General features: G+C 37.4%; 1 protein-coding gene across 10 annotated transcripts in view; it reads right to left on the minus strand.

The window, feature by feature from the left end:
- Positions 1–27,245, minus strand: part of Setd5 (SET domain containing 5) — an 81,458-nt gene that overhangs the window by 38,126 nt on the left and 16,087 nt on the right. The window contains exons 1-10 of one of the 10 annotated variants that reach the window (XM_057765363.1): positions 10,666–10,802; positions 9,640–9,864; positions 5,560–5,665; positions 5,330–5,465; positions 5,026–5,234; positions 4,881–4,921; positions 4,629–4,687; positions 3,838–4,016; positions 2,900–2,938; positions 430–672 (exon numbers count right to left, since the gene is read on the minus strand). In XM_057765363.1, coding sequence (XP_057621346.1) covers positions 430–672; positions 2,900–2,938; positions 3,838–4,016; positions 4,629–4,683 — 516 coding nt within the window. In that variant the 5' untranslated portion in view covers positions 4,684–4,687; positions 4,881–4,921; positions 5,026–5,234; ... (2 more) ...; positions 9,640–9,864; positions 10,666–10,802. Of the gene's footprint in view, positions 1–429; positions 673–2,899; positions 2,939–3,837; positions 4,017–4,628; positions 4,688–4,880; positions 4,922–5,025; positions 5,235–5,329; positions 5,466–5,559; positions 5,666–5,937; positions 6,131–9,639; positions 9,865–10,665; positions 10,853–27,245 lie in introns of those variants that run through there. The other 9 variants (XM_057765355.1, XM_057765311.1, XM_057765285.1 and 6 more) reach the window with 9 other exon arrangements.

The raw sequence follows: 27,245 nt of genomic DNA on the forward strand, positions 1-27,245 counted from the left end.
TTTTCTAACTATTGAAAAGGCACCAACATTTTCAGGTTTTATCTGTGTGTTATAGCTTGGAGATCAGAAAATTTTCATTTTGACATAGATCAATTTCTCCAGGAAACATGTTCCAACTGGTGATTCCAGAAAATGCAAACTTACAATGGCAGTAGAGACGTATCTACTTAGATTAGCTTCCTATAAATCTTTTGTAATTCCAATCTAGACTGCATAAGAAACTTACGCCACCATTTATTAAATAAAGACAGTTCTAAAATATGTACCTAGACAGTTTAGTTACTGCAATCTGATTTTGGACAAAGATGATCAGCAGGTAAGTAGTTCATTTGTTATTCTGTAAGGAGCTATAATTCTAACCCATTCTTGTTCTTTGGGTATTAAAAAAAAATCTCGATCTTTAAATGTCTTTAATGCTTTAGTTCTTACCTGCATTTGTGAACCAATTACTGTATTATTACAGGCCAGTTCAGTCTTATTAATAGTGTCTAAAATAGCAGGTTTGCCAACAAATTCCTTGTTAGAATGTAGATGTTGTTCGAGGGCATTCTGTACATCTGCACTGTACTGATTAGTGAAAGCTTCTTCATACTGATCAGTCCATAGTCTTATTCGATTTTCCCAGCCCTCAGTGGTATTTTCATCTAAATTCTGTGCTTCAGAGGGAGAATTCTGTAGAGAACAAAAATCAAGTGAATTAGTAAGAGACCATTCATAAATATGGAGGGAGGCAGGATAAGCAAGGTACTTGTTTTCAATTGGCAACTGGTGTGGTATAAGAGCAGTGGACTAAGAATTAGGAGATTTGGCTTCTGTTACTAATGAACTGTGAGTTCTTGAACAACTTCAAGTGAGAAAACTTAACTGCCCATTTATAAAGTGAGAATTTAATCTAGTCAGTATTTTCACTCATTACTGGCTTCATGATCATTTTAAGTCATAAAAATCAATTTTTTTAAAAAAAATCAAGATTTATGTCAAATTCCTAAAAAAAATTCAAAAAAGCAAAAAGGATCTTAGGTTGTTTTAGTGTATAAAATTTCAAAATGGATTAATATTTACTTGTGTTAGAATAGCACTGTAAGTGGTTTGTCTTTGTATTAAGAGAATGATTGTTTTTATACCATCTATTTCATTAGCAATACTAGTTTCATAATCTTACCCACCCACAAGAAAAATTACTATTTGGGAACATTACCAAAAGTACTTTGAACAATGTATTGTCATTCTATGTAATCTACCAGAATTATTTATCCAAATGTGTTGAAGAAACAACGGTTAACTTTATTGTTTTATTTTTAAGATTTATTTTACTAATGTGCATGTGCCTCAGTACTCCAGTGGAGGCAAGAGGACAGCTTGCAGGAGTTAAAACTCTCCTGCCACTTTGATCTCTGGGATCAAAGTCAGGCTGTAACGCTGGCAGAAAGTGGCTTTACCTGCTTAGTCACCTTGCTGTCCCAAAACTACTGGCTAAGAGTTGTGTCTAGTACGAAAGCTCTTGACTTTGAGTTCAAATGCTGTTTTCTTCTATTCATTCTCCTAGGTAATAGCTGGATATTTAGTAAAATTCTCATTAATTGTGAGAACAAAATTTAATAACCCAACTTAAAGTAATTAAAGTAAAACCTTTTTTTTCTATTTATATTTTAACATATACCTATGAGAGTGAGCTGAAACAGTTTATGTGAGCTTTTCTGAGAGCAACAGATGGCTTTCTAAGGTTGTGAAACTCTGGAGTTAGTTACAATAATTAGTTGATAATAGAAAAAAGGATTTATAGTTGAGGTCTACAGTTAGCCCCCAAATTCTATGTAGGATTCTTCTTAGTAAATGAAACAAAATGAAATGACCAGTTAAAATAAATTTGGCTACTCGCAGAGATCTGTCCCATTTAAAAAATAATAATTATAAATATTTTACAAAATACAGCTCAGGCCTCTGAAACTCCGTCGTTGTGAAAGTTATCTCCTATTCACGCAAGAGGCTAGACCTTCAAATGTCAGGTAAAATGTCACTTGATATCACTGATAACATCAACTGGTGCTCCAAATAAATACAAAGTAATCCCAATACAATAAGTTTATCCTAACTTAGTCACTGTTTATATAATGGCTAATTTAAGACATTAGGAATATGAATGCTTAAAAGAATCAAACTACAACTTAAAATTCAAACTAAAGATCTGAATCCTAAATTTTTGGGAGGTATGAGAGCTTATAGTGGACAGGGAAAAAGATACAAGAAAGTACAACCAATTTTCCTCCATCCTGTTAACTCTGATAAAACCACCAGTACAACAACAAACAACAAAACCAGCCAGTACCTAAAAAGGACATTACTTCTCCATTTTCCAACCGCCCCCCCCACACAAAGTCACATAAGCCCAACTATTTATCATATAAATCTCCACCAAACAGATATGCCAAAAAAGTGGTATTTCAACAAGATTAGCTCATATTAACAACAACAATTTCCTGCTAAGGCGTTATCCTTCCAAATGGTGATTCAGAGCCTACATATTGTCTGGGAGCATTTAAAAGAGAGCCTGGGTCATCAGCAGAAAAACCTCACTCCTGAAGTTGAATCCAATGACAGATATAATACATACTAGCCATGTCAAGTTGGGAGCGTAGGCCTCACAACAAGCCTTATTTGTTAAAAAAAAAAAAAAAAAGTAACTCACCCCACTACCACAAAGCCAGCTAATGAAATAAAAATATTTCATAAAATAGCCAAGAAAATCCACTTTGGAGAAAAGCTCTATGAAAACTGACTGGCAATAATTACAAATTCATGAAAAGCAGACTACAAGATTCTCAGATCAATGTCAGAAAAGAAACCTTCCAAAATGCAAGATCAAATATAAAACACATCGTCAGGGAAGGTTACCCCTTACCTTCATCCGCAAGGACTTCCGGGATCCCTCTTGAAATGCCTATCCCAAAGAGGAAAACAAGTAGAACAAAACAATACTTGGTACCAAGAATGACAATGAGACTAAAACTAAGGCACTAACTAGTACTCTAAGCTGTCTTGTTTACTCTGTGTAACCAATACAATGCAATACCGCAAACTATGATCAAGAAAAGGGACAGTTCAAAGGCTAATGAACAGATATGAATTCCAATACTTTGGTGGAACTAGACAACTAATAGATAAGAGCATGCACCACAAATACTAAACAGACCCCTGACACCAAGCAGGAATTATAATCCTTAAATTGTAGATTACTAGTTTTGAAATTAAGAAGGAAACAAAGACCAATCCCCTTTACAAAGGGTGGGCAAGTGACCTGGGAGCAACCAAGTTGCTGTGATGAAAAGAAAGGAATAGAAAACACTAAAGATTTCTTCTGGAGACCTTTTATTTAAGAGTATAAGAAACTGATCAAGACACTAAGGAAAATTAGATCATTCAAGAGATGTTTTCTAAGTTTTGGTGTTGTCTTGTCTAGCTACAAGGACAAACAATAAACCTAATGACATGAGGCCAGTCATATAACCAAGAAAAGAAGTTCAGATTGCTCTGGGGCAGAGAAGTAAGGAGATGTTGTAAGGAGAGTGGAAGCCTAGACTTGAGGTTACAACTCATGGGATTGTACCAGGTAGGGCTGGAATTCCATACCTGGGATGGTAGTTGGAGTAGAAGAAACCGAGCCTATGATGAGAAGAGAGCTTGGTCTATTTCTACAAAATATAGATTTTTGAGGGGGGAAAAGGCCAAACACTGGCATCAAATTTCTCAAAAAAAAAAAAAAAAAAAAAGCATACTATTGCTCAAACATTTGAGCTATTTCAGACATACTTCTATTCAAGGTATTTTTATACTGCATACCTTAATCTTCTTCGTCTTTGGTGCTGCACGACCCTTTTCTGGACTCTTTTTCCGCTTCTTGGGTTTGGTTCTTCTAACAGTTAAGGTGATGCTTGTAGGTGTGTGCTGTGTTGCTGTGTACAACACAGTGGAAGGAGAAAGCTCCTCATCCCAGCTTTCTGTTGCACTGCTATCCCCACCTGAAAAAAGATTTCACAGTTCAGGTACTAACATTAACTCCCTCCCTTCCATGTGCACATCTAGTGAGTCATTATTTCTACTGTAACTCTGCATCTATACATCAACATACACCCCATCTTTCTTCTGAAAATAAGATTTTTTTTGGTTGCTGGCATTAATTATAAGATTTACTTTGCATTCCATCTATTTTTCCCCCTCAAAGTAGTCTCTAGATTCTGTTATTTTTTTAACTATAAATGAATCACTTTAAGCCAGGTGGTGGTGGCGCACGCCTTTAATCCCAGCACTTGGGAGGCAGAGGCAGGCGGATCTCTGTGAGTTTGAGGCCAGCCTAGTCTACACGAGCTAGTTCCAGGACAGGCTACAAAGCTAGAGAAACCCTGTTTTGAAAAACCAAAAGAAAAAAAATAATAATAACTTAAAAAAAAAAGGAATTTATTTTTGGTGCCTACAAAGAATAATTAGACTGTTACAGGTCTATTATTTCTAGATAGAGCTATACAGTGGCTTTATGGGAATTTCTTTATGTGAAGATAATTATAAACTATAAGAGAACATTTAAATCACAAACTATTTAGTCAAAATGTGGGTTTAACCCACCTTCTGCTCACCTGATATGTTGTCCTGCTTCCGCCGATGAAGTCTAATAACCTTCCCCCTGCTCATTCCCCTAAAGAGGGAAAATAAACTTAAAGTAGTCCTTCCAGCAACATGCAGCACATCACATCATACACGGGAGAAGTGTCTCTGCATAAACTACCCCCTCCCTCCCACCTACCAAATGTTTCCAGGACATTAAATTTCATATCAAATTCAATAGCTTTAACATCAATCTCTCATTCCTTGTTGTCAGCAATTCTCACCTAGTGCAGAGAATTCGAGCCAAGGAGCACTAAGGAATCATCTACATTAACAAACACAAGAAAGAATACTTTGAGCTTTTCCCTACTGATAAGAAACCCTAATCCCAGCAACCCAGGTTTGAATTTAAATGGAACAGGATCTTACCTGCACTTGTCACAGTTGAGAAGGAAGCCATCCTGAGAAAGACCACAAGGACACCAGGTAGGAACAGTCTCTCCTTCAGAGTTCGGGCTGTCTCCACAGCGTTCCTCTACGGGCGACGGCAGGCCATTCAGGTCAGAACGAGGGATGATCGTCTGGACAGGGGGAGAAGCAGGAGGTGTCGGAGGAGGAGGGGCTCCGTAATTATGATCCTGAAAATAAGATTTTTTAAATCAACAGTGTCCAAACACTGGCCCCTCTCTCCCCTAAAGTATGGTACATATGGAAAGAAAGAAGAAAGTAGTACCCTTGTTTTTTGGCTTCAACCAGGAAAGTGATAAAACAAAATGCCAAGGTCAACTGGGACATAAAAACAAGAACAATGATGCAGGGCTAGACGTCCGCTGGAGGCAGGGAAGTGCAAAAGGGGCAACTTCGTCATGCTGCATATAAACATTTCAAGAAAGTCACAATGTATAAGAATGGATTACACTCCAGGAAGATCACTGCTCTGGAGAGAAACAAGTGCATACTCACAGCATAAGGCAGTCCTCGACACCCATGCCTCTGAGTGGTCCCATAATTATGAGTGGAATACACGCTCTTCTCATTAACTGCTGGACTAGCCTCCACAGATTCAGGGCTGCACAAAGGCGAAAAGCAATGCATGATAGCATAACACCTACTCTTCCCTTAAATTAACAGTTTATCTCCCATCCTAACCCCTTCTCTTTCCACAACCACCAGCCACTAGAATAAGAAAGAACTTAGTGAAAGTCTGTTTAATATAACTCAGCCTATAAATAATAGTGTTATTGAATGTGGATTTGTGTGTAACATGAAGCCAGTACAGGCAGATGTCTCAAGGCAGGCACCTGGGATACAAGGTGTCCCTAATGACAAACACAAACGTACCAGCAGAGCGGGGAGTTTCCCCTAGAGAAGCCACTCTGGGCTGGTTTAGACTCAGAACTATTCTTCTTAATTGGATCTCTTAATACTTCCATGAAACCTCACATGACATTTGCAGTGAGTGAGATGATGAAAGTGCCTTCTGCACTGCCCCAGGGACCAGGCCCTCTTCCATTCACTACCAAGACAGGATACCCTGAAGAAAGTACAGGCAAAAACAATGGCATCTTATATTTATCACACCTCGATCTTGATGAACCCCCAAATACCTTTCACATATTAGAATTTCTCATCCACCAAGGACATGCAAGCATATTCAAGGACACAATTGTTTAACAGCTGCATGGTAGTAACAAAACTTCAAAATAGTCAAAACTGAACTTGTAAGTTAGGTTTGTTTCATGCTAAATAGTAACGGTAGCTACCATTATGAATCACCTGTTATTTGGGTCTACCATTTATTACTTCATTTAATATCCGTGATTATTAAATATGGTAAGCAGCACTTCCTTTTTACAGAGGGAAGTGAAGCTGAGGTGGTGAGATCACATTTTCCCCCCAAATTCATATGCTGACAGAGTCAGGATTTGAAATAAAGACATCTGACTCCAAAGCCTTTCTTTCTTTTTCTTTCTTTCTTTCTTTCTTTCTTTCTTTCTTTCTTTCTTTCTTTCTTTCTTTCTTTCCTTTCTCATTATGCCTTCCTTGAAAGCAAGGACAACATTTTATCTGCAAACTATAAGCAAGGACAGCATTCTATCTGTAAACTGTATTTGAAGCCTTTACTAACCAGGCTCATTGAGAAGCTTGGGTTAGTTTTGCTTTCTGATACATCCTGGGCTAGTAGAAAATAAACTGCCCAGGCATTTTTTTTAAATTAAAGAACCAAATACACTTACAGTGATTAAATTTAACATAAGCTATTCTTGATAATAAAAAGGCATCCATAGCAAAGGAAAAAATAGGTTTTAGTGAAGGATAAAATAGGTTTTTGTTTGTTTACTTCAACTTTACTTGGCTAGGTTTTATGGACTTTTGAAGAAAAATTAAGGAATGTAATTGTATAACTTGGCAGAAGTGAAAATGGATTATATTTAATTGTATTTCAATTAGAACAAAGATTTACCCATTAGCAACTCCAAGGCTCAGTGTTAATGCAACTCCAGAGATCTAAGTGTTTTAGGGAATCAAATAATTCAGTTTGCTTCAAATAACCACTTGTCTGCTTTAAGATATACAAAATACACAACACTGAGCAGGAGTAAAGCGTGCAATTCAATGTAGCACATTAACTGGTAAGTGAGGGATAAAGTAAGATTCTGAGATATGTATCAAAAACTCACCTAGTTTTATGCTCCACAACTGTGAGAAGGGGTCTTATTATTAACAGCAAAGGTCATTTCTAGGTGAGGAACTTAAGACATAGGAAAGTATTCTCTGTTAGTGAGGTGCATGCACTTTAGTAACTGACAGGGTCTTCAAAATGGGAACTGGCAGTGGGGGTGGCTGGGAGGAAAATATATCAAGAATGCAGGTCAGTATTCTTGAGAAAAGGATGATCTGAACATGGGTCACTGAGACAACTGGCTGAGTATTAGGAAACAGGTAGTGTTTCCTAAATGAAACCAAAGGCAGACAAGCATTAATAAAATGAAAGTAGAATTTAGTTTCTATGATGGACAGTTAAAAGAAAGTAATGGATTTATATATTGTTATTGACTATGCATGTTACTAGATAAGTAATCCAAAGGTTTGTACATATTTTTTAGGTAGGAGATTTTATACCATTAAACACATGGGGTGAAATAAGAATTTATTAGAAATGAATTCTTTGTGGGACTGAAAAAAATAAAAGTTGCATGAAATAAAAGATGGCCATGGAGATGGAGCTATGTTGGTTATATCTTACCCATCTCCAAACTGGGTAAATATGTACATATGCACTTCATGTGCAAGTCTAGGGAATAAAAATAAAACGTATATTGTGGAGGTTAACAGGCCATCCTACTGCTCAGTAGTATGTAGTCAAGCACAGCATTTAAAATATTGCCATGCATGTCTAATCTAACATATAAACATATATTCAATGAGGAAACTTTATAAAGTCCATACCAGTTAGGGATTAAATAATTACACGTTGATATACACAGTGATTCTTATGTATATTTTAAAATACAGATTAAAAATTTACATTATTAAGACCTGGGAATGTAGCTCAGTGGTAGTAGAGTGCTTATTTAGCCTGTTTGAGGACCTGGGTTCAAGCCTCAGGATGGTAAAAAACACTACACACACACACACACACACACACACACACACACACACACACAAAGGAGTATTAGGATTGCATGTCTTTTATTAGACAACTACTTTATGCAAACAATTATTTCTTTTTTTTCTGTGACTAAAATGTTTTAACTGTTGGGCATACAGAGAAACTGGGCTCACAACAGATACAGTCCATCAATTACGTTCAGTGAAGAACATGCAGCTTGCTACTATAATGCCTCTTCTTAGAAAATACTGAAATTCTGTAATATAAGAGATGCAAAGACCTTTTTTTGTTGTTATAGTTAGACATTTTCCTATAAGTGTGTGTGTGTGTGCGCGCGCATGCGTGTTGTAGAATGTAAACTGCTAGAATCAGAGTTAATAATCTCATGAGGCAAGGTATAAGTTTCTTCCTTGATTAGATATGTTGCCTTTAATACCAGGTTTAATCTTAACAGTGCTTAGAACAATGGTTAGGCATGATGAAGGACAAATATCATTAATAATTAATAGACTAGCACATAAGCTAAAAATCTGACACTAATGCCCTTTGTAAAATTGCTCAACAAGAAATGTGAAATTGGTTGTGACCATAGACAGTATCAGAACTTTGGAGACACAGGAAGTCCTAGGACATGGCACTACAGTCATAGTACAGACCAGACTGCGTTCATTCCTGCATCACTCCTGGATTCCCCAGTACATGCGTGTAGCTACTGTTATACTTTGAGAGAAATATTAGTTCTAAGAATAACTGCTTTGGGTCTTTTCCTCACCTACCAATTTCAAACTTACTTGTTTAACCTTTTTATTTCTCATAAATATTAATGAGATCTACTTATACAACATTTGCTAATATTGTAGTAAGTTATTATTTGACTTTATAAAGGCCCACAACCACTATACAACTGAGTTGGCTAGCCAATAACACAGGAAGACGTTTAAGTACTTTGTTTTAGGAAAGAGTTATATAATTGGAAGTCTCAGCTAATGGCATATAACTAAATCTCGTTGGCATGCAAAAAGCAAAAAATAAACAACAAGCCACCCCACAAAACCAAACCAAAAAAAAACAATAAAACAAAACCTCTACAATAAAGACAACCAGCCTTTCCTATGCCCCGCCCCCCATTGTTATAAGGGAAGAAGCTTAAAAATAGTCTTTCAATTTCAAACTACCCCAGAATACTATATATATATAGGGTAGTTTCATGTCTTCCTCTTTAAGGAACCCAATAAACAGTCAACAGTAGGCAGCTTTATGAAGAAATATACATGCTCTTTAATAATATCCTCAGTTTTAAGGAAAACACTATGAACAAGGGACGCCATTCAACCCAAAATTCTGGAACAGTTGCTTTGCTTTGCTGAAGGGGGAAAGAATTCCCAGGGACTGAAAATGGCAAGAGAAACGGGAATTAGAGCAACACCCACCTCACTCAAGAAGTGGCTGTGGGATCAAGAGTCTGAACTGGACCTGAACATATTCAAAACACCAGGATTTTTCCAGCCCAGACCCTAATCCCTGGTACTGCCTGGAATAGACTTGGCTTCTGGGGGTGTGCTGCCCCCTAGGCCCCTTGGGTCTCTTTCGCTGGACTTTCACATCCTGGTGTAGTGCCACTTCGTCTTGAAAGGTAGGGGGCTTCCACTTCCTTTCTGTAAGCAAGGAAGATTGGGTACAAGGGAGGTAAAAGGACAAGAGGGGGGAATCTGTGAGCGGGGGCAATCTTGGACAACTTAAAAGAGAAGGGATACAAAGGCTAAAAAATTTAAAACTGAATAATATATAAAGTTGTATAATGAAGGCCTACCTTCATTGTCATTTGGCATTTAAATTCTTCAAGAACTGAGTCTATTTTAGGGATTGGGCTTTTCGACAAATTCTGAATTCCTAATGCTGCTCTTAGCTGAAAAACAAGTTTGGTACCACTGACTTTGAAGGTCCTCTTTCTAGGCAACGAATATTGTAAAAACAGATGATACAGCTCTTCATGTCTTCTACCCCAGAGTGAGCTGGTCAAGCAGTTTACCCCACTTTCAGTCCCTTTACTCTAGAATAATGTCAAGTACATAGGAAGAGGCCTTCAAAGAAAATCAGTTGGAAAGAAAACCTCCTATCTCTCTTATCAGAATCGTTAACTCTTTAGAAGGAGGTGGTACACCTACTTCATTTCAATCTTCCCCACCCATAAAATAAAGAAAAAATGTAACCACTGCTTTGCAACTTTGATTATATTTATTATTCACCCAGAAACCCCTCCTTTAAAGTTCCTTTCCTCCCCCTTCTAATTCCTTTGTCCCTCCAGCTTGGGGGTGGGGGAAGGGCAAGCCTATTGTTTTCTGAAGTGGGATAGGTTTTAATTAAAAAAATATTACATACAACTTATGAACTGCCCAGAAGAAATCCGTCCTCACACAAACTTGAAACAGTCCTATTATCTAGGAAGTAGCACTTACTCTGATCCAGCAGCCATATCTGAGTAGGATGTATCTGGTGTGGTGACTCCCAGAGGGATTGCAATGCTCATGACGTCCAAGACAGCAGTGGGTGGAAATCACGGGGTCCAATTAATGGAGACTGACCACTCAGAGAGTGGGGGTGAGCTGCAGAGCCTGAGCCAACATGTTACGGACATGAGGAATCCTGCCACAGAAAAGAAAAATAACCACTGACCAGAGAGTTCTTTAAATTTATCTTAAAACACTGTAGGATATTTTCCCACTGTTTGAATGAATTTTTTGGTGTGTTTATGCACAGTGTATGCATATCAAGTGTGTAGGCGTGAGTGCACTTGTGTATGCACATGGAAACAACAGGGTTCTGGATGTCTTCTATGGCTCTCAAATCTTATGCAGTATTTTGGCTGGTCAACAAGCTTGGCTGTTCCCACCAACATTGGTCAGAGGTTTATGAAACCACATCCTCCTGTCTTTTACATGGATGCTGGCTGGAGATTTGAACTCAGTTGCACAAGTGCTATTTATCCACCGAATCACCTCTCTAGTCCTTTGAATAAGGTTTTGAAGAACAAATCTAGTTTACTTTGTACTCTAATTTAGTAATGATCTACAAATTTCTGTTTTAATTATTTTCTGTTCAGTCAAAGCAAAAACAATGGCCTGCCAGGCTCACTGACAACAACCATGTGCTCTTTCCTCATTAATTGTCCAGCAGACAGAGTTTTCAATAGTCTAGGATATACCAAACAAGCCTTAAGATTCAGGGTGGTTATCAGAAATATCCTAGCTTTATTCCTTTATAGTTCCATTTAAACTTTTCCCTAGATAATCAATAAAAGTAGCTTTATCAACACTCAAGATATTTCTTCTAAAGTAAACCTGACAGAGATCAATTAGTTGTTTATATTTGATCAGATAGCCATTTCTATGCATTGACTTATTTTTTAAAAATGGTTATGAAAAATGAAAAAGAAAAAATATGTTTATGTATATGGGTGTTTTGTCTGCCATGTCTGTACACTACATGTATGCAGTGACAACACAGGCCAGAAGAGGGCACTGGATCCCCTCATGCTGGAATTTCAAGACAGTTGGGAGTTGCTATGTGGGTGCTAGGTATTGAGCCCAGGGTACTCTAGAAGAACAACCAATGTTTTTAACTGCTGAGCCATCTCTCTGGCCCCCCTGTGACTTAAATAGTCTTAACTAGACTTCGAGCAAGATGTAATTATCCAAAAAAAAGTCTTTGTGCAGCAATATACACCGATAGATATGAATAAAAACATAAACCACAGGGGAAAGCTAAACATGTGTGGGAGCAGAGGATATACAGAAATCTGTACTTCCTGTTCAATTTTACTATGACTTAACTGCTTTAAAAAAAAGTGTACTTTTTCTCTGTCTGAAACGTAATAAAAACTCTAAACATTTCACGACAAAGACAAGAGATATTTTTGCATTAAAAAAGGCAATGAACATACTGATTTGGTAGCCATAAATTGGTATTATTTAAGAAGAAAAAATTCATTGAATAGTAACTAGGAAAAAACAAGCAATTTAAGAAATTTGGAGACAAAAATAGAATCTGCATGATTCACATGAGCAGTATCATAGTAGTATAAAAAGAGCCACTAAAGCATGAAACAAGAAGCATTTTAATGACAGAAGTCAATACTGTCAAAGACCTAGGCTAAAAAGGGTCTTATGCTAAGACAGGAGGAAGTCAAATAATTATCAGTCAGGCAGTGGTGGCACACACTCTTAATCCCAGCACTTGGGAAGGCAGCCTGGTCTACAGAGTGAGTTCTACAACAGTCAGGGCTACAGACACCCTGTCTCAAAAACCAAATAAAGGAAGAAGTCAAATTATTAATACTATTAAAAATAGCTAAATAAAATGAAAAGTATAAGATACTAATTGAATTGATTCAGGAATTAATGAGGACTTTAAAACAGTTACTGATTTGAGATGTGTGAATTTCAATTTTATAAATGACACACATTAATGTGGCTAAGAGAACTAATTCTGAGTGGTGAATCAGTCCAAGATTTAAGATTGGCTAACGGTTATTACTTTTGCACTGTTAGTTCATAAAGCTATCACAGCTATAAACTACAGTATTTTTCTGTAGGACCTGGCCGTCTCAAATAGGGCATGGCAAAATATCCCTTCTCTTCCAACTCAGGGTGACACTGTTAGACTGAAATTGAAATACAAACCAAGTCAACTTTCTTATCAACTTATCATAATTCATGATAGATGTGACTACGTACTCCACTTCCTGTCTTTGGACCAACTTGCAAATAAATTAATGCCCCCCCCCCCAGTAGTCTAACAAGTATTCTCAAACACCAAAGCCATTGGGAAAATGACATAAAATCTTCAAATGACAAAACAAAGAGACAACCTACAAATAAGCTCAAAGGGCATACTGAAGGATACTCCCTCTAATTTTAGTACTGTTAGACAAGTTGCATTAAGCCTAGAAGTGGCATGATCAGATAACCAGAATGATCATAACCTGACTAGTCAAAGGAATCCAAATCTGAAAAGGCCTTTAAAAAAAAAAGAAATTACTTGATCCTTTGTTACAGTCACCACCAGTATACATTCATAAAAATAAATATCCATCCAACCACACATCTGCAGACACACATACATACCTAGGTTGATAGCTAATTATTTCCCCTCTGACAGTTTAACTTGAAAAAAGATATACTACAAGGCAAAAATGGCAAAGTTACTTCAGGTAGTGCCTCCTTTCAAGAATGAATAAATTTGACCAGGCATGGTGGCGCACATCTTTAATCCTAGTCCTTAGGAAGCTGAGACAAGCAGATCTCTGTGAGTTCAAGGCCAGCCTGGTCTACAAAGCGAGTTCCAGGACAGCCAGGGCTATACAAAGAAATCCAGTCTCAAAAAAAAAAAAAAAAAAAAAAAAAAACCCAACAAAAAAAACCCAACAAAAAACAACAATACAAAAAAAAAAAAAGAAAAAAGAGAATAAATAATTCTATATCACCTAATGAAATCCTAATATAATTGCTGAGTGTGGTGACACACCTGTAATCCTAGCATTCAATAGGCAAAAGGATCAAGAGGGGCCAGCCTGGACTACATAGTGAGACCTTGTTTCAAAGGTAGTGGTGAGATCTTGTACCAACTATCTGGACAGCTGATATACTACTATACTACTGCTTACTGTTCTGATGAAGGCAATTTAATAGGCCAGCTTGACCATATTGTTCTAAATCATGTTTCCACAATAATAAAGTTTTGTTTTTAAATCTATTTATTTATATTTATGGCTGTTTCATCTGTATGCACACCTGCACACCAAAAGAGGGCATCGGATCCCATAGGACTACAGTTATGAACAGTTGCTGGGTGCTGAGATTTGAACTCAGGACTTCTGAAAGAGCAGCCAAAGCGCTTAACTGCTGGGCCATCTCCTCAAACCCCACACGAAGAGGTTTCTTAATTCAAATTCTAATACAAAAATTCTCTTTATTATAAGTAGTCCCTTCCCTGAAAAATGGTGTTAAATGCAACTATCTAAATGTTAATTGAATAACTTTTACTAGATCATCTATATACAATCTTTAAAAAAAAAATTATTTATTTATTAGGTATACAGTGGTCTGCTTGCACGCATGCCTTCAAGCCAGAAGAGGGCACCAGATGGTTGTGAGCCACCCCATGGTTGCTGGGAACTGAACTCAGGACCTTTGAGAGAGCAAGCAGTGCTCTTAGCGGCTGAGTCATCTCTCCAGCCCCTATAACACTTATCTTGTGTAAGAAATCAGATACTTACTCTGGTTTATTAAACTTATACTTAGAGCAACTATTCATTTAACCTCATGTTCGGAGATGTGCCCTGGAATAAAAACTCTCTAGACAAAATAATTTCAAGATATCATTTACTCCATTACTCAAATTCTTTTCACCAAAACATAAACCATGGGCAGGGATTTTTACAAAATACATTTTTACCCACTGCTGTAGTGGGTAAATACTGTCTGACACAATCAAGAGGGATCAAGACAACATTTACTAAGAGAACTCATCATGGTAATCAAGTTTAGCATTTACTAAAATTTAAAATACAACAAATGAAAAGGATTTGGGGAGTAACCTTTGACTCCCCCCCCCCATTATCTGACAATAGCTCTTAAGACCTAGAAAAGGCTGAGACACAAATTAGTATACTAAAAAAAACTGATGGGCTCACTAAGTACAAAATGGAATCCTATAGATGAATGACAACTTTATTTCTGTTTGCTGTAATGCCTTGTTAATCACTTTGCTTTCCATTTAGCACCAAGCCTAACCCTTTAACTAGCATGCACCACTGTGTACAAAATAAACTACAGACAGGAAGGAAACGGCCTTGATTTCCAAGGTGATGAGATAGATACTACATCAGGCTGCCTTTCTCTTTCCTTCAAATCAAAACTCTCCTGTTTCCCAAGGGATTCTCAAACGTTTTTTTTTTCTTTCCTTGGGAGTTTGTTACCTACCATCTCCAAACTAAGTAACTTCCTTTTTTTGAAAGTCTCTGTAGCCCAAATTAGCCTTGAATAGGTACCCTGCTGGCTCAACCTCCCAAGTGCTATTACAAGCATATGCCACCACACCTGACACACCACTTTTCATCAAATACCAGATTTACTCTAGACAAGGGCTTAGCAAAAAAAAAAAAAAACACCCTAAATTGTGACTCCTTTCTTCTCATTCCGTTCCAGACAATGAGGGCAGGGTGCGTGGGGGAATCAATTCTCAATTCTACCTGTGGTCAACTCCATCAATTTTCTACATTCTCAAAAGTAACCTGGAAGATTTGGGGAAAAGAGGAGGAAGAAAGGGAAGAGGTAGGTGATCAGTAGTTCTTTTTTTTTTTTTTTTTTTGGTTTTTCGAGACAGGGTTTCTCTGGTTTTGGAGCCTGTCCTGGAACTAGCTCTTGTAGACCAGGCTGGTCTCGAACTCACAAAGATCCGCCTGCCTCTGCCTCCCGAGTGCTGGGATTAAAGGCGTGCGCCACCACCGCCCGGCGATCAGTAGTTCTTAAATTTCAGTATTTTCTCTACCCAGTCAATAGTATTGGCCAGAATGAGCTCTCCATACCTGAAATATTAATAGGTCAAACACGGAAAGAGAGCTGTTCACGAGTCAGCAATCAGAGGGCATGCACTTTACATTTATATTGTGGATTTCGAATTTTTAAAAAACTGAAAACTAAGCCGGGCGGTGGTGGCGCACGCCTTTAATCCCAGCACTCGGGAGGCAGAGACAGGCGGATCTCTGTGAGTTCGAGACCAGCCTGGTCTACAGAGCTAGTTCCAGGACAGGCTCCAAAACCACAGAGAAACCCTGTCTCGAAAAAACAAAACAAAACAAACAAACAAAAAAAAAAACTGAAAACTATTCCCCATAAAAATATTTTTAAAAGCATACTCAAAATTAAAAAGTGAAAGGTAAGGAGATGACAGTAAAAGGTATAAAATAGGCCAAGACTTCAGCGGTAGCAAATAAGACAAAGGACAGAGGCCAAGTAAAAATGTAGTTTCACTATCCCAATTAACAACCCAACAGATCTACAGAATACTGGATCCACAAACAAACCCGGCTTGTCTTCCAATACTGAATAATCTTTTGAGAGTCACTATTTTTATGTAGTTTCTAGAGTTTTAAGAAATTTCCTAAGAAATACATCAGACAGGTGAGGCGGAAGCAGCTGGGAGACAAGAGACCAATAAATAGCCAATCCAATGAAAGAACTGCAGAACAAGTCTGCTTTAGCCTTCCTGTGAAGAGGACTGGCAGGAAGAGGAGTGCCGCTTCAGAAAGAGAGCAGGCTTCAGACAGTCTTTGTACTGAGGCTGTGGACCTTGGCCACTCTCCCAGAGATGATGCAATCCTGATGAACAAGATCTGCTGCCAGACAAATGATTGTTAGCAGCCTTTGCAGACAGCAACTCAGCCAAGAAGCAATCTCTGATCAGCTCTCCATGAGCCACCAGAATGTCAAATTTCTTCAATTTCAGTCTCTGATAAAATAAAGGGAATATCCCACCCCACACACCCCAAGCCCTTTTCTTAGAATGTTCCTTTGTCTTCTCCCACTTTCTTTTAATTCGTTTGGATTTACAGCATCTACTATTCATAATTAAGTTTAAAATGAAAAACACAGTTTTACTTTGATAAACAAAATTCTTTTAACTTATTAACGACAGTATGTTTATTATTATCTTCCTCAGTCTCCTAAGAAAAACCTGTAACATAATGACCTCATAAAGTGAAAATTGTTATGAAATCTAGTACCCAATTATGAAGTACAAAAGTAAAAATATTTAATTTAACCTAGAGCCAGGAGTATATTTTGTATTTCTGGAATCATATGGAACTCAGTACATCAAATAATGTCATCTAGTAGAGAAAATCTACTCTTGTTTAGACCAACATAAAAGTTAATGTAATCTTTACTATTTTATTCACAACACTCACTTTTCTAAGGGCAGCATTACAGTATGACTTCAGATCTTACTAGTCAATGAGTATAATCTATTAACTGAGACTTCAACTTAAATATACACTCAATTTAAAAAAACTTCCCTAGAATTGTCATCCAATTTCTTTTCAGTTTCAGTGTCAGGTTTTCCATATAACATTGTTTCTTATCTTGTTAAAGACCTTATGTTAGTGAACTCTGGCTAACTAGAAGCCACAAACCAAATTTCCTTTAAAAACCATACCCTGAAATCATTATGTTCATCCCCATATTCATATGATTACATAATTACAAAAATTAACATATATAGCACAGTTCTAAAAAATCTTCAGTAGGCTAATGAACAAATTTGACTCAGTCAATAAGAGAACAATTTTACAAAAAGGGACTGCCTATGTAATTTGGTAGGGTACTTGTCTGGCACCACAAAGCCCTGGGTTCTATCCTGAGACTAGCACAAACTTGATATGGTGTTACAGGGCTTCAGTCGCAGCACTTGGGGGGTACATCTGAAGTTCAAGGTTATTTTGGAGTACATAGAGCAAATTTTGGGTCAACCTGGGATATTATGAGACCCCATTAAAAAAAATTACCTCCAGAAAAGCTGCAACAAGGGTTAAAAAAATAGTTGGTAATTTTAAATTTTAATCTTTCAGTCTGGTTATCTAAAATGCTGTACACGTAAGCTGATTTTTTTCTTAAATCAGCTTTCTTATAACTACAAAATTTAAAAAAGGAATGGGGAAATTATATTGGGGGTGGGGTTTGAGACAGGGTTTCTCTGTGTAGCTTCAAACATAAGAGATGTACCTGACTTGTGAGTGCTGGGATTAAAGGCATGTGCTACCACTACCTGGCTTATATTAGGATTTTTTTGTTGTTGTTGTTTTGTTTTTCGAGACAGGGTTTCTCTGTGGTTTTGGAGCCTGTCCTGGAACTAGCTCTTGTAGACCAGGCTGGTCTCGGAACTCACAGAGATCCGCCTGCCTCTGCCTCACGAGTGCTGGGATTAAAGGCGTGCGCCACCACCGCCCGGCTTATATTAGGATTTTTAAATGATGACTTTTATCCTCAATAATTTTTATTTTTGTGTTTAATCTTATACTTTAAAAAAAAATCACAGAACAGTTCAAAATGCAGGTTTTACCTATACAATCAACTTTCTGCAGAATTCATAAACCATCTGAATTATATGTTTATCCATTTCTAGCCAAATTCCAAGTATTCCGAGAGAAAAAAAACTAGCAATACCATAAATACTACTTTTTACCTTGGGAGAAAAAGATGCTATGAAAAAGGATTACATAAGGAGTCAGAAAATTTGTGATGTAGCCCACAATTTAGTTTGATGACTTCAGAAACATTGTATTACACAGGATGAATTGTACAAGGTCTCAAAATAAAATACTCATTTTCTTTCTTCCTGCTTCGAATTTCTGTGAATCCTGGCACACTCCCAACTGGCTTGGCAATTTATATAATGTCTCAAGTCAGTCCAACAAAATGAAAACTGTCCTGCTGATTCTAAGACACACATGGTCAAGAATTTACAGCAGGATGTTTACACAGCTCTACAGAGTTAGGTAAGAATCTATGAAGAAAGAGAATTATCACTAGTAACCTGAATGTGGCTAAAAACAGCTTTCACTTTTCCCAAATAGTATGTATTTCAATCCTGCTATGCAAAAAAGTGGAAAACATGACAACGAAGTAAACAATTCCACAATAAAACCCAAACAAACAAACAAACGAACGAACACATACCAAAAGTACAGGCTGGGCAGGGTTGTAAAAAAAAATCTTTCATCTCAGTCCTAGGAAGGATATTTCCAGGTCAACCTTGTCTCAAAACAAAACCTACCCAACAAATTAAACAGCAAAAGGGACAGAAGGGATAAGCATTATGTAAACTTCTAAGAATATTCAGAGATCTGGTGAGAATTTCACCTAACTTAGACAGTATTAAGTTGTGCTTAACTCTGAAGATAGTGAATATAGGCAAAAGATTCAGGAGTTGGGGAAAAAAGAAACAGACAGGATGGCATAAAAAGAGACTGAGATAGATGATTTAGTAATTCAAGCAAGATAAAATGTGCTTTTCTCATAATTCTTTACCTGTAACACTACTTAGTTTACCCCTTCATCTCTTTAACTAAATTTACATTCTCTCCAGGGGATTCTGGAGCTGGTATAAGTTAATGCCTGTAAAGCTTTGCTTACTACAAAAGTAATTTAAAACGAAATAAAAAGACATTCCTACTTATAATGGCTACCTATGACAGAGGCTGAGCTGTATATAGGAGTAGAAGAGGTAGGGAAAGAAGTAGGGTAAGCCCATACACTATAACAGAGCTAAATAGTATCATCTTAAATTAGTAAGACTCTTTAAGAACTTTCTGTCCTGCTGGGCGGTGGTGGCGCACACCTTTAATCCCAGCACTTGGGAGGCAGAGGCAGGCGATCTCTGTGAGTTCGAGACCAGCCTGGTCTACAAGAGCTAGTTCCAGGACAGGCTCCAAAGCCACAGAGAAACCCTGTCTTGAAAAAAGCAAAAAAAAAAAAAAAAAAAGGAACTTTCTGTCCTAACAGTCAAGAATATTCTCTTTTTGCTCTCTATCACGGCTCAAGATCAAGGTGAGAAGAGGAACCCATGCAGAAACTTCACATCCATAAGCTCAATATCTGTGTTGGGGAGAGTAGTGAGACTGACCCTAGCAGACACAGTGATGGAGCAGCTCACAGACCAGACACCTAGACTTTCCAAAGCTAGATATACCATCAGGTCCTTGGCATCAGAAAGGATTTGCTGTTCACTTCATAGTCCATAGAGTCAACAAAAAGAAATCCTGGAAAAAGGTCTGAAGGTGCACGAGTATGAGTTAAGGAAAAACAACTACTCAGATGATGAAACAATATTGGGATTCAAGAGCACATTGACCTGGGCATCAAATATGACCTGAACATTGGGATCTATGGCCTGGACGTCTATGTGGTGCTGGGTAGGTAGGTCAGGTTTCAGAATCACAGAACTGACAGCATTGGGGCTAAAAAGAATCAGCAGATAGGAAACCATGTGCTGGTTCCAGAAGACATATGATCGGATTGTCCTGCCTGGCAAATAAATTTTATTCAAAAGGTCAATAAAATTTTCTCAGAGAAAAGAAAATAAATGGGAGGTGGCTGGAGAGATGGCTCAGAGGTTAAGAGCACTCACTGACTGCTCTTCCAGAGGTCCCGAGTTCAATTCCCAGCAACCACATGGTGGCTCACAACCATCTATAATGATATCTGGTGCCTTCATCTGGCCTGCAAGCATACATGGAAGGAATGTTGTATACATAACAAATAAATTTAAAAAAAAGAAAATAAGTGGGAGAAGAAAATGCAAGGATTCTAATAATCAAATGGGGATCTTATCCTCAAGGAATTTAGATTGAATTCTATACTCAAGACTTGGCAAGGTGAGGTACACGCCTTTAAGCAGTCAGTATGTAAAAGCAGGCAAAGAGCTCTCATGAGTTCAAGACCAGTCTGGTCTACATAGTGCAGTTCCAAGTCAGTCAAAGGCTGCATTAGTGAGACTCCCATATCAAAAACCAAACCAACGAACCAACCGACCAGCCAACCAATCCAAAAACCAAGACTTCTGAGGTTCTGTCCTACCGTGTTCTTACAACCATGATACTTAAGAACTCTTTCATACCAGCAATGTACAGGAGAATCTCACTCATACATACTTGCTTTCTTCTTAACAAATTCACACCTTTTTGATTTTCAAGCCCTAAAATATAGACAAGTTTACCTTTTCTAGAAATGGAGTTATTTACACATATTAGAGTGCATTACTAACTCGGTAATGTAATGATTTATACAAATTCTTCTACTTTACAAAAATACAATTTTAGGACTTAAATTGTATAAATTTTTTTTGCGTGAGTACATATTCATATGTGTCATTATGAGTTTGCAGGTCAGAGGATGACTGATATCTGAAGTTATCATCCTTGCTTAAGAGAGGGTCTCCTGTTCACTGCTGTGGATATAATGGTAGTTGGCCTGCATACTTCTAGGGATTTTCCTGTCTCTGACTCTCTATGACTGAGATCTTGCATGGGTTATAAGGAACCCACTCAAACCCTGCCCCATGTTTATAAGGCAAGTACTTTTAACCACTGAGACATCTTCCAGCCCTGATTATTTTATAGACAAAAACAGAATTACAAAAAGATTAACTTATGGGACTGGGGTGTACCTGAGTGATAGAGTGAGTCCCTAGAATTCAACAAGCGCTGGGTTAGATGATTAACAATGAAAGAGGAGAATTTTACTGTAGCAAATATTCTAGTTGGTATTAATAATAAAAACCTGGAATCAGATACAGGAGTGGGGGAAGCTGAGAGAACAAAGAAGCAGTGCAGTGAACCAGTAGAGAGACCTTTTACCTAGACTGAATCCTCAGACTACATCTGAGTTCTTGTCTCCTCTGGCCTTAATTGCTTTTCTGCCCAGCCTTAAACTCACAGAAATCCATCTGTCTCCCAAGTGCTGGGATTAAAGGTGTGTGCCACCACTGCCTGGCCTCTATGGCTAGCTAGTGGCTTAGCACTGCACTCTAATCCTTAAGCAAGCTTTGTTTGTTAATTACAAACAAAATACCACTATATTTTGCTAACAAGAAAGGCACATAGCGGTAGAGTTCAAAAGAAAATTGAGATTTTAACGTGAAACCTTTATTTATTAAAGCAAATAATCTCTAACTACTTTGGATAGCAGCATCTAAATAAAAGTGTGTTTATTAATGAATACCACATTAAATGAGCCCAGAATAAAACTTCCAGGTCTTTGGGATGAACTTATGTATAGTTCCTTTGGGTTTTGTATTATGCATGTTTTCGACTTTTCCCTTTACTCATCATTAATTTCAGCAACAAAATATAACTACTATGAACATAAAAGTTATTTGAAGATGGAACTTCCTACACAGTCTTAGGGACTCTGTAGGCTGATCTCAAACTCTTGCCTCTACCTCCTGGATGCTAGGATTATAGGAATTTGCCACGACACCAGAGTTTTATGTGGTGCTTGGGATCAAATTTAGGGTTTTGTGCACGGTAGGCAAGCACTTTTACCAGCTGAACCACATCTTCAGCTCTAAAGATGTCCCTTCCCCCCTCCCTCCCTGTTTCAGACAGGGTCTCACTTTGTAGCTCTGGCTGTCCTGGAACTCCTCAAACTCAGAGATCTTGCCTCTCTGCCTCCCAAATACTGGATTTATAGTGTTGTGGCATCACTTCACCTGGTCCCTGAAGATGCTTCTTAACTCTTTAGGCTTATCTATGTAACAAGTATTGCATCTCACAACCATATATATATATATATATGAAACAACTAAACCCCAAAACCTGTATGTTTCTGTCTATGACTAAATAAAATTCAGAAGGCAAAGCAACCCTTCCCACTGCTTAAGTCAAATCCACTACATTGTTTACCAAGGAGAGTTTCTTGTGTAAGCAGTTATGATGCTTAGAGAAAACACAAAATTTTTTTCATAAGAATGAAGGTAAATATGGCAGGAAGATTTCTTAGAATAGAGAATGAGCTTTACTATGCATGTTCTATGATTCCTGACAAAGGAGCTAAGAATGTAACACTAAAGAAATCTAAAGCTTAATATTCTGATGTGTACAAGAGACTTCTTCACTTAAGTTGGCTGATTCTATCAGTAAAGATTCTTACAATTAACTTGTCATAAAGATGTTTGGAAAAATATACAAACATAATCTGAGTGTGATGGCACACGGCTATAATCCCAGAACATGAGGCAAAGGCAGGTGAATTGCTTTGAGTTTAAAGTTAGTCTACACAGCAAGTTTCAGGCTGGCTAGAGTCACATAGTGATACCCTATCTCAAAGAAACCCAACATTAGAAGAGCATAAAAAAACCAGAACCTCTTAAAAAGAGAAAAACAGGCCCTCTTAAAATAGAAAATCAGTAGCCTGACTGGTTCTATAAGATGGTTTTTACATTTAACAGGCATATCTTTGTGTAAATATGTACTTCTTCAATGATACCAAAGCACATTTCTATTGATTCATTATAATTCAAATGAATCCTCTGAAGGTAGATGCTCACACTATTGCTCATTTTTGGTATTCTGCCATGTTGAACTGAACATCCATCCATGTTCTTACTCAGAACTTTCTTAACACATATGCATACAAGTCCTTAGAACAAACTGTTCACTTAGAACTACTAAGATGATATGAACATTTTTCATAGTCTTAATGAACCATCCTCCAGAAATTAAAGTCATTTTATATTCCTATAGACACTGGGGTTGCCTAACATGGTAACACAGTTAAATGTTATTTAATCCTAGGATTATCTTATAGCAAGCTTCAAAAGTAACAGTTGTGCACATCACATCTGAGTACAGATGTACCTTACACTTAATATAACTAGTGCTAATATATGAGAGGGGCCTACTTATCCTAACAAAGTTGTGGAGGGAATCAAGATCACTCTTCTACAAGGTTCAGATGAATAAGCTTATGTAAGCCAACTTCTAGACTGCTGAGTAATGTTCAGGTGTGAATTACACAAGTGGTTATTTAATGTTTCAGTGGATGAATTCTCTTAAACCACTGGAAATGTCATCACATAAAACAGGATACACTTGCCCAAATCAAGGAAGGTGATAAAAGTTCATGTGGTGTTCTATAAACTGTTTCTAGAAAGATAACTAATCACATCACATCATGGTGAACAGCTGTTCTTGCTTTTAGTGAGTGGCTTCTGAGTACTAGGAGTTTTGAATGGTGACAGACTTCAGGCAAAGAGATTCATTTAGTCCTGTGAAAGATAATGGCCCCCGAAGGGAGTGGCACTATTAGGAGGTAGCCTCCTCAGAGAAGTGTGTCACTATGGGGGCAGGCTTTTAGGACTCCTTTGCTCAAATTTCCCTTGATGTGACTATTAGTTGACTTTCTGTTGCCTGCAAGATTTAAGACTTTCAGCTTCTGCAGCACCACGTCATCATGCTCTTATGATGGTGATGGACAGAACCTCTGAAACTCTTTCCTTATAAGAGTTGCAATGGTTATGGTGTCTTTTCACAGCAATAAAAACCCTAAGAGAACTCCCCAGCAGAAAAACAACTCGGTAACAATGACTGCGTGTCACGGAATAAAAACGTAGTAATTTGGACAATTTCCATTTTAAATGCAAAGCCTATGTAACTTGGAAGTCTAGTTACCAGAAAACAGGTCGAAAGCATCATCAATGAAAACTATACTATTACCCAATAAGCAAATAAATCTTAACTGTACTAATGACAATGAAACTAACCTTAGATACTTTGTAATTTAAAAAAATAACAGTAATGGAAGATAATAGCTACCTGAAAAAAATATGAATAAACATTGGGGTAATTTTTGCCGTAGCAAAAACTACCTTATATTAGCCACACCGTAAATTATTAACAAAAATGCAGTCTTTGGGATTAAAAGCATATTTGTTTCCCTAGAAGACAATGAGGATAAGTGGGATTAGCTAGCTAGTGGTTTGGTCTGAGACCCAGGACCTTTGACAATTCCTATCATCCAAAGCATCAAATATATTTAAAGTCTACAAATATTTTTGCAGAAGACCTTAATATGAAAAATGATTCTGAAGCTTCGATATGAATACTTATTTTTGATCTAGTTTCAGTAGACATTTCACTGTATTTGGAACAAAATGTCTCAATACTTGAAAACCTTGCAGACCAGGCTGGTCTTGTACTCTGCCTGCCTCTGCCTCCTGAATATTGGAATTAAAGGCATGAGCCACCACTGCCCCATGGACAAAATATTTTCAAATGAATGTTTTGCCACTACTTTGTAACCAATTTAAAAACTCAGACTTGATTTTATGTTGCTGAATTTGAATGTGATATTTGGCCAAAGATGACCTTGAACTCTTGGTTGTCCTCCCATCATCACCTCCTCCAGAGTATAACACCAATACAACAAAAGCTAAAAATTATTCTCTCTAAAACCTGTCTTAAAAAACAAAACAAAAAACCTGTCTTAAAAAACAAAACAAAAAACAGAAACCCTGTCTTAAAAAACAAAACAAAAAAAAAAGAGAGACAGACAGAAGGGGTAGAGGGAGGGAGGAAGGGGGAGAGAGAGGGAAAGAGAGAGAATTCCATGTCCCAGGGTCAGTGAGTAAAGACACTTGCTGAAAAGTATGATGATCTGAATTCAAACCTCTGAACTCACATAGTAGAAGAGAACCAACCCCAGCAAGCTATCTTCTGACCTCCACATGGGGGAGTCCAACTGACACTCACAGAGCACATGAACACATTCACACAAAACAACAAAAAATACATGTTCCCCATTCCAACAGATCTCTTATAAACCAACATTAGTAACTAAAAAGCAGACTCCAGTTTTCTGAGAGGGGTGGAAAAAGATCCTTGAAAGTACAAAAATTGGCCAGTGTGGTGATACATGTTTTTGCTCTCAAAACTCAAGAGGGCAGAGACAGGCTTGTGAGTTAAAGGCTGCTATGTCTACACAGAATTCCAGGACAGGGAAGGATATACAGATTCTGTCTCAAAATACAAAAATTATTTCTACTGATTAGAAAAATACTCCAAAACTACACTACATACTTTCGCATAGGATCCTTTATTTTCTGTCCTTATATACCAATAGCAATTTATACCCAGGTTAATTCCTACTTGCCACTAAGAGTGACAAAATTAACATGACTCTTCTATAAATTTAGAATTTCTAATGTTCAAGATTGCTTTTCACATTATAAAATCCAGCTCTTAGAAGAAACAGATACACTGGTTCTCCATTTGCTTTAGTTCAATATTCAAACAACTTTCACTATTTCCTGAATGTTAACTAATTTGTTTTCTACCAGCTTCCAAACATAATACATTTTTAGCTATTACTTGAGTACATACACTCACAAATTCCTGTTGACCCTTCTTTAGTGAACTGCTCAAAGGAGACAATATTGGTCCTTACTTGGCTTTCAATATACTATATTCTAAATACACTTACACTAAATACACTTACACTTACAATAAAAAGGGCAAAGATAAACGTTTTTAGGGGCTGCCACCATTCCTTACTCTCCTGAAACTCAAATTTAGAAAGTCTTTTATCATGTCCAGATATGTTACTAATTCTTTCCAAAAAATATTCTTTTAAAAGCTTATCAAGGGCAAATAGTGTCTTAATACAAATAAAACCAAGCAGGCTCCAATGTCTAGTAGCAAAGTTATTTTAGTTCTCAAAACCAAAAACTAAATTCACAAATCGCTTCTTTGCTCAGACAATAATTGCTTCAAAGGCAGGCTTCACAGTAGTTTTATTCAGGCAGTGGTGGCGCACGCCTTTAATCCCAGCACTCGGGAGGCAGAGGCAGGCGGATCTCTGTGAGTTCGAGACCAGCCTGGTCTACAAGAGCTAGTTCCAGGACAGGCTCCAAAACCAGAGAAACCCTGTCTCAAAAAACCAAAAAAAAAAAAAAAAAAAAAAAAAAAGATCACAGTAGTTTTATTGCCTGTCCCCTTTCAGGCCAAAATACTTGTTAAGTTTGGTATACACTGCTGTCTTAGAAACCAAATTCTAGTAGGGCACCTGTAATTCTTAACTATTTTAAGGAGTGTTTACTGATATTCATAAGAATCTGATAAAGACCATAAAACTTTTCATCAGAAGTGTGAAGACCCAAAATATGATCTAAAGTGTCCAGAAACTCATAAGCTTTTGATCTATATGTCCTTTTCTGTACTGTAGCTAGCCTGGATTAAAGGAGGCTCAAAAGTGACTGATAATGTATAGATATTTGGAAGAGGCCTTTGTCTCCCATTACCAAGGAAATTAAGAATTTGTAATCACAAATATAAGGGATAATATTCAATAAAATCCCAATCATTTCCTCTCTATCCACATTCTATGATGCAGAAGCCCTATGCAATTCAAACCAAGCCAAAATGCAAATCTCGTTTCATTTGTATGTCTTTGATCAGGCAGTACAAATGATTAATTCAATTAAT

The sequence above is a fragment of the Chionomys nivalis genome, chromosome 1, assembly GCF_950005125.1.
Source record: "Chionomys nivalis chromosome 1, mChiNiv1.1, whole genome shotgun sequence".
Taxonomy (NCBI): domain Eukaryota; kingdom Metazoa; phylum Chordata; class Mammalia; order Rodentia; family Cricetidae; genus Chionomys; species Chionomys nivalis.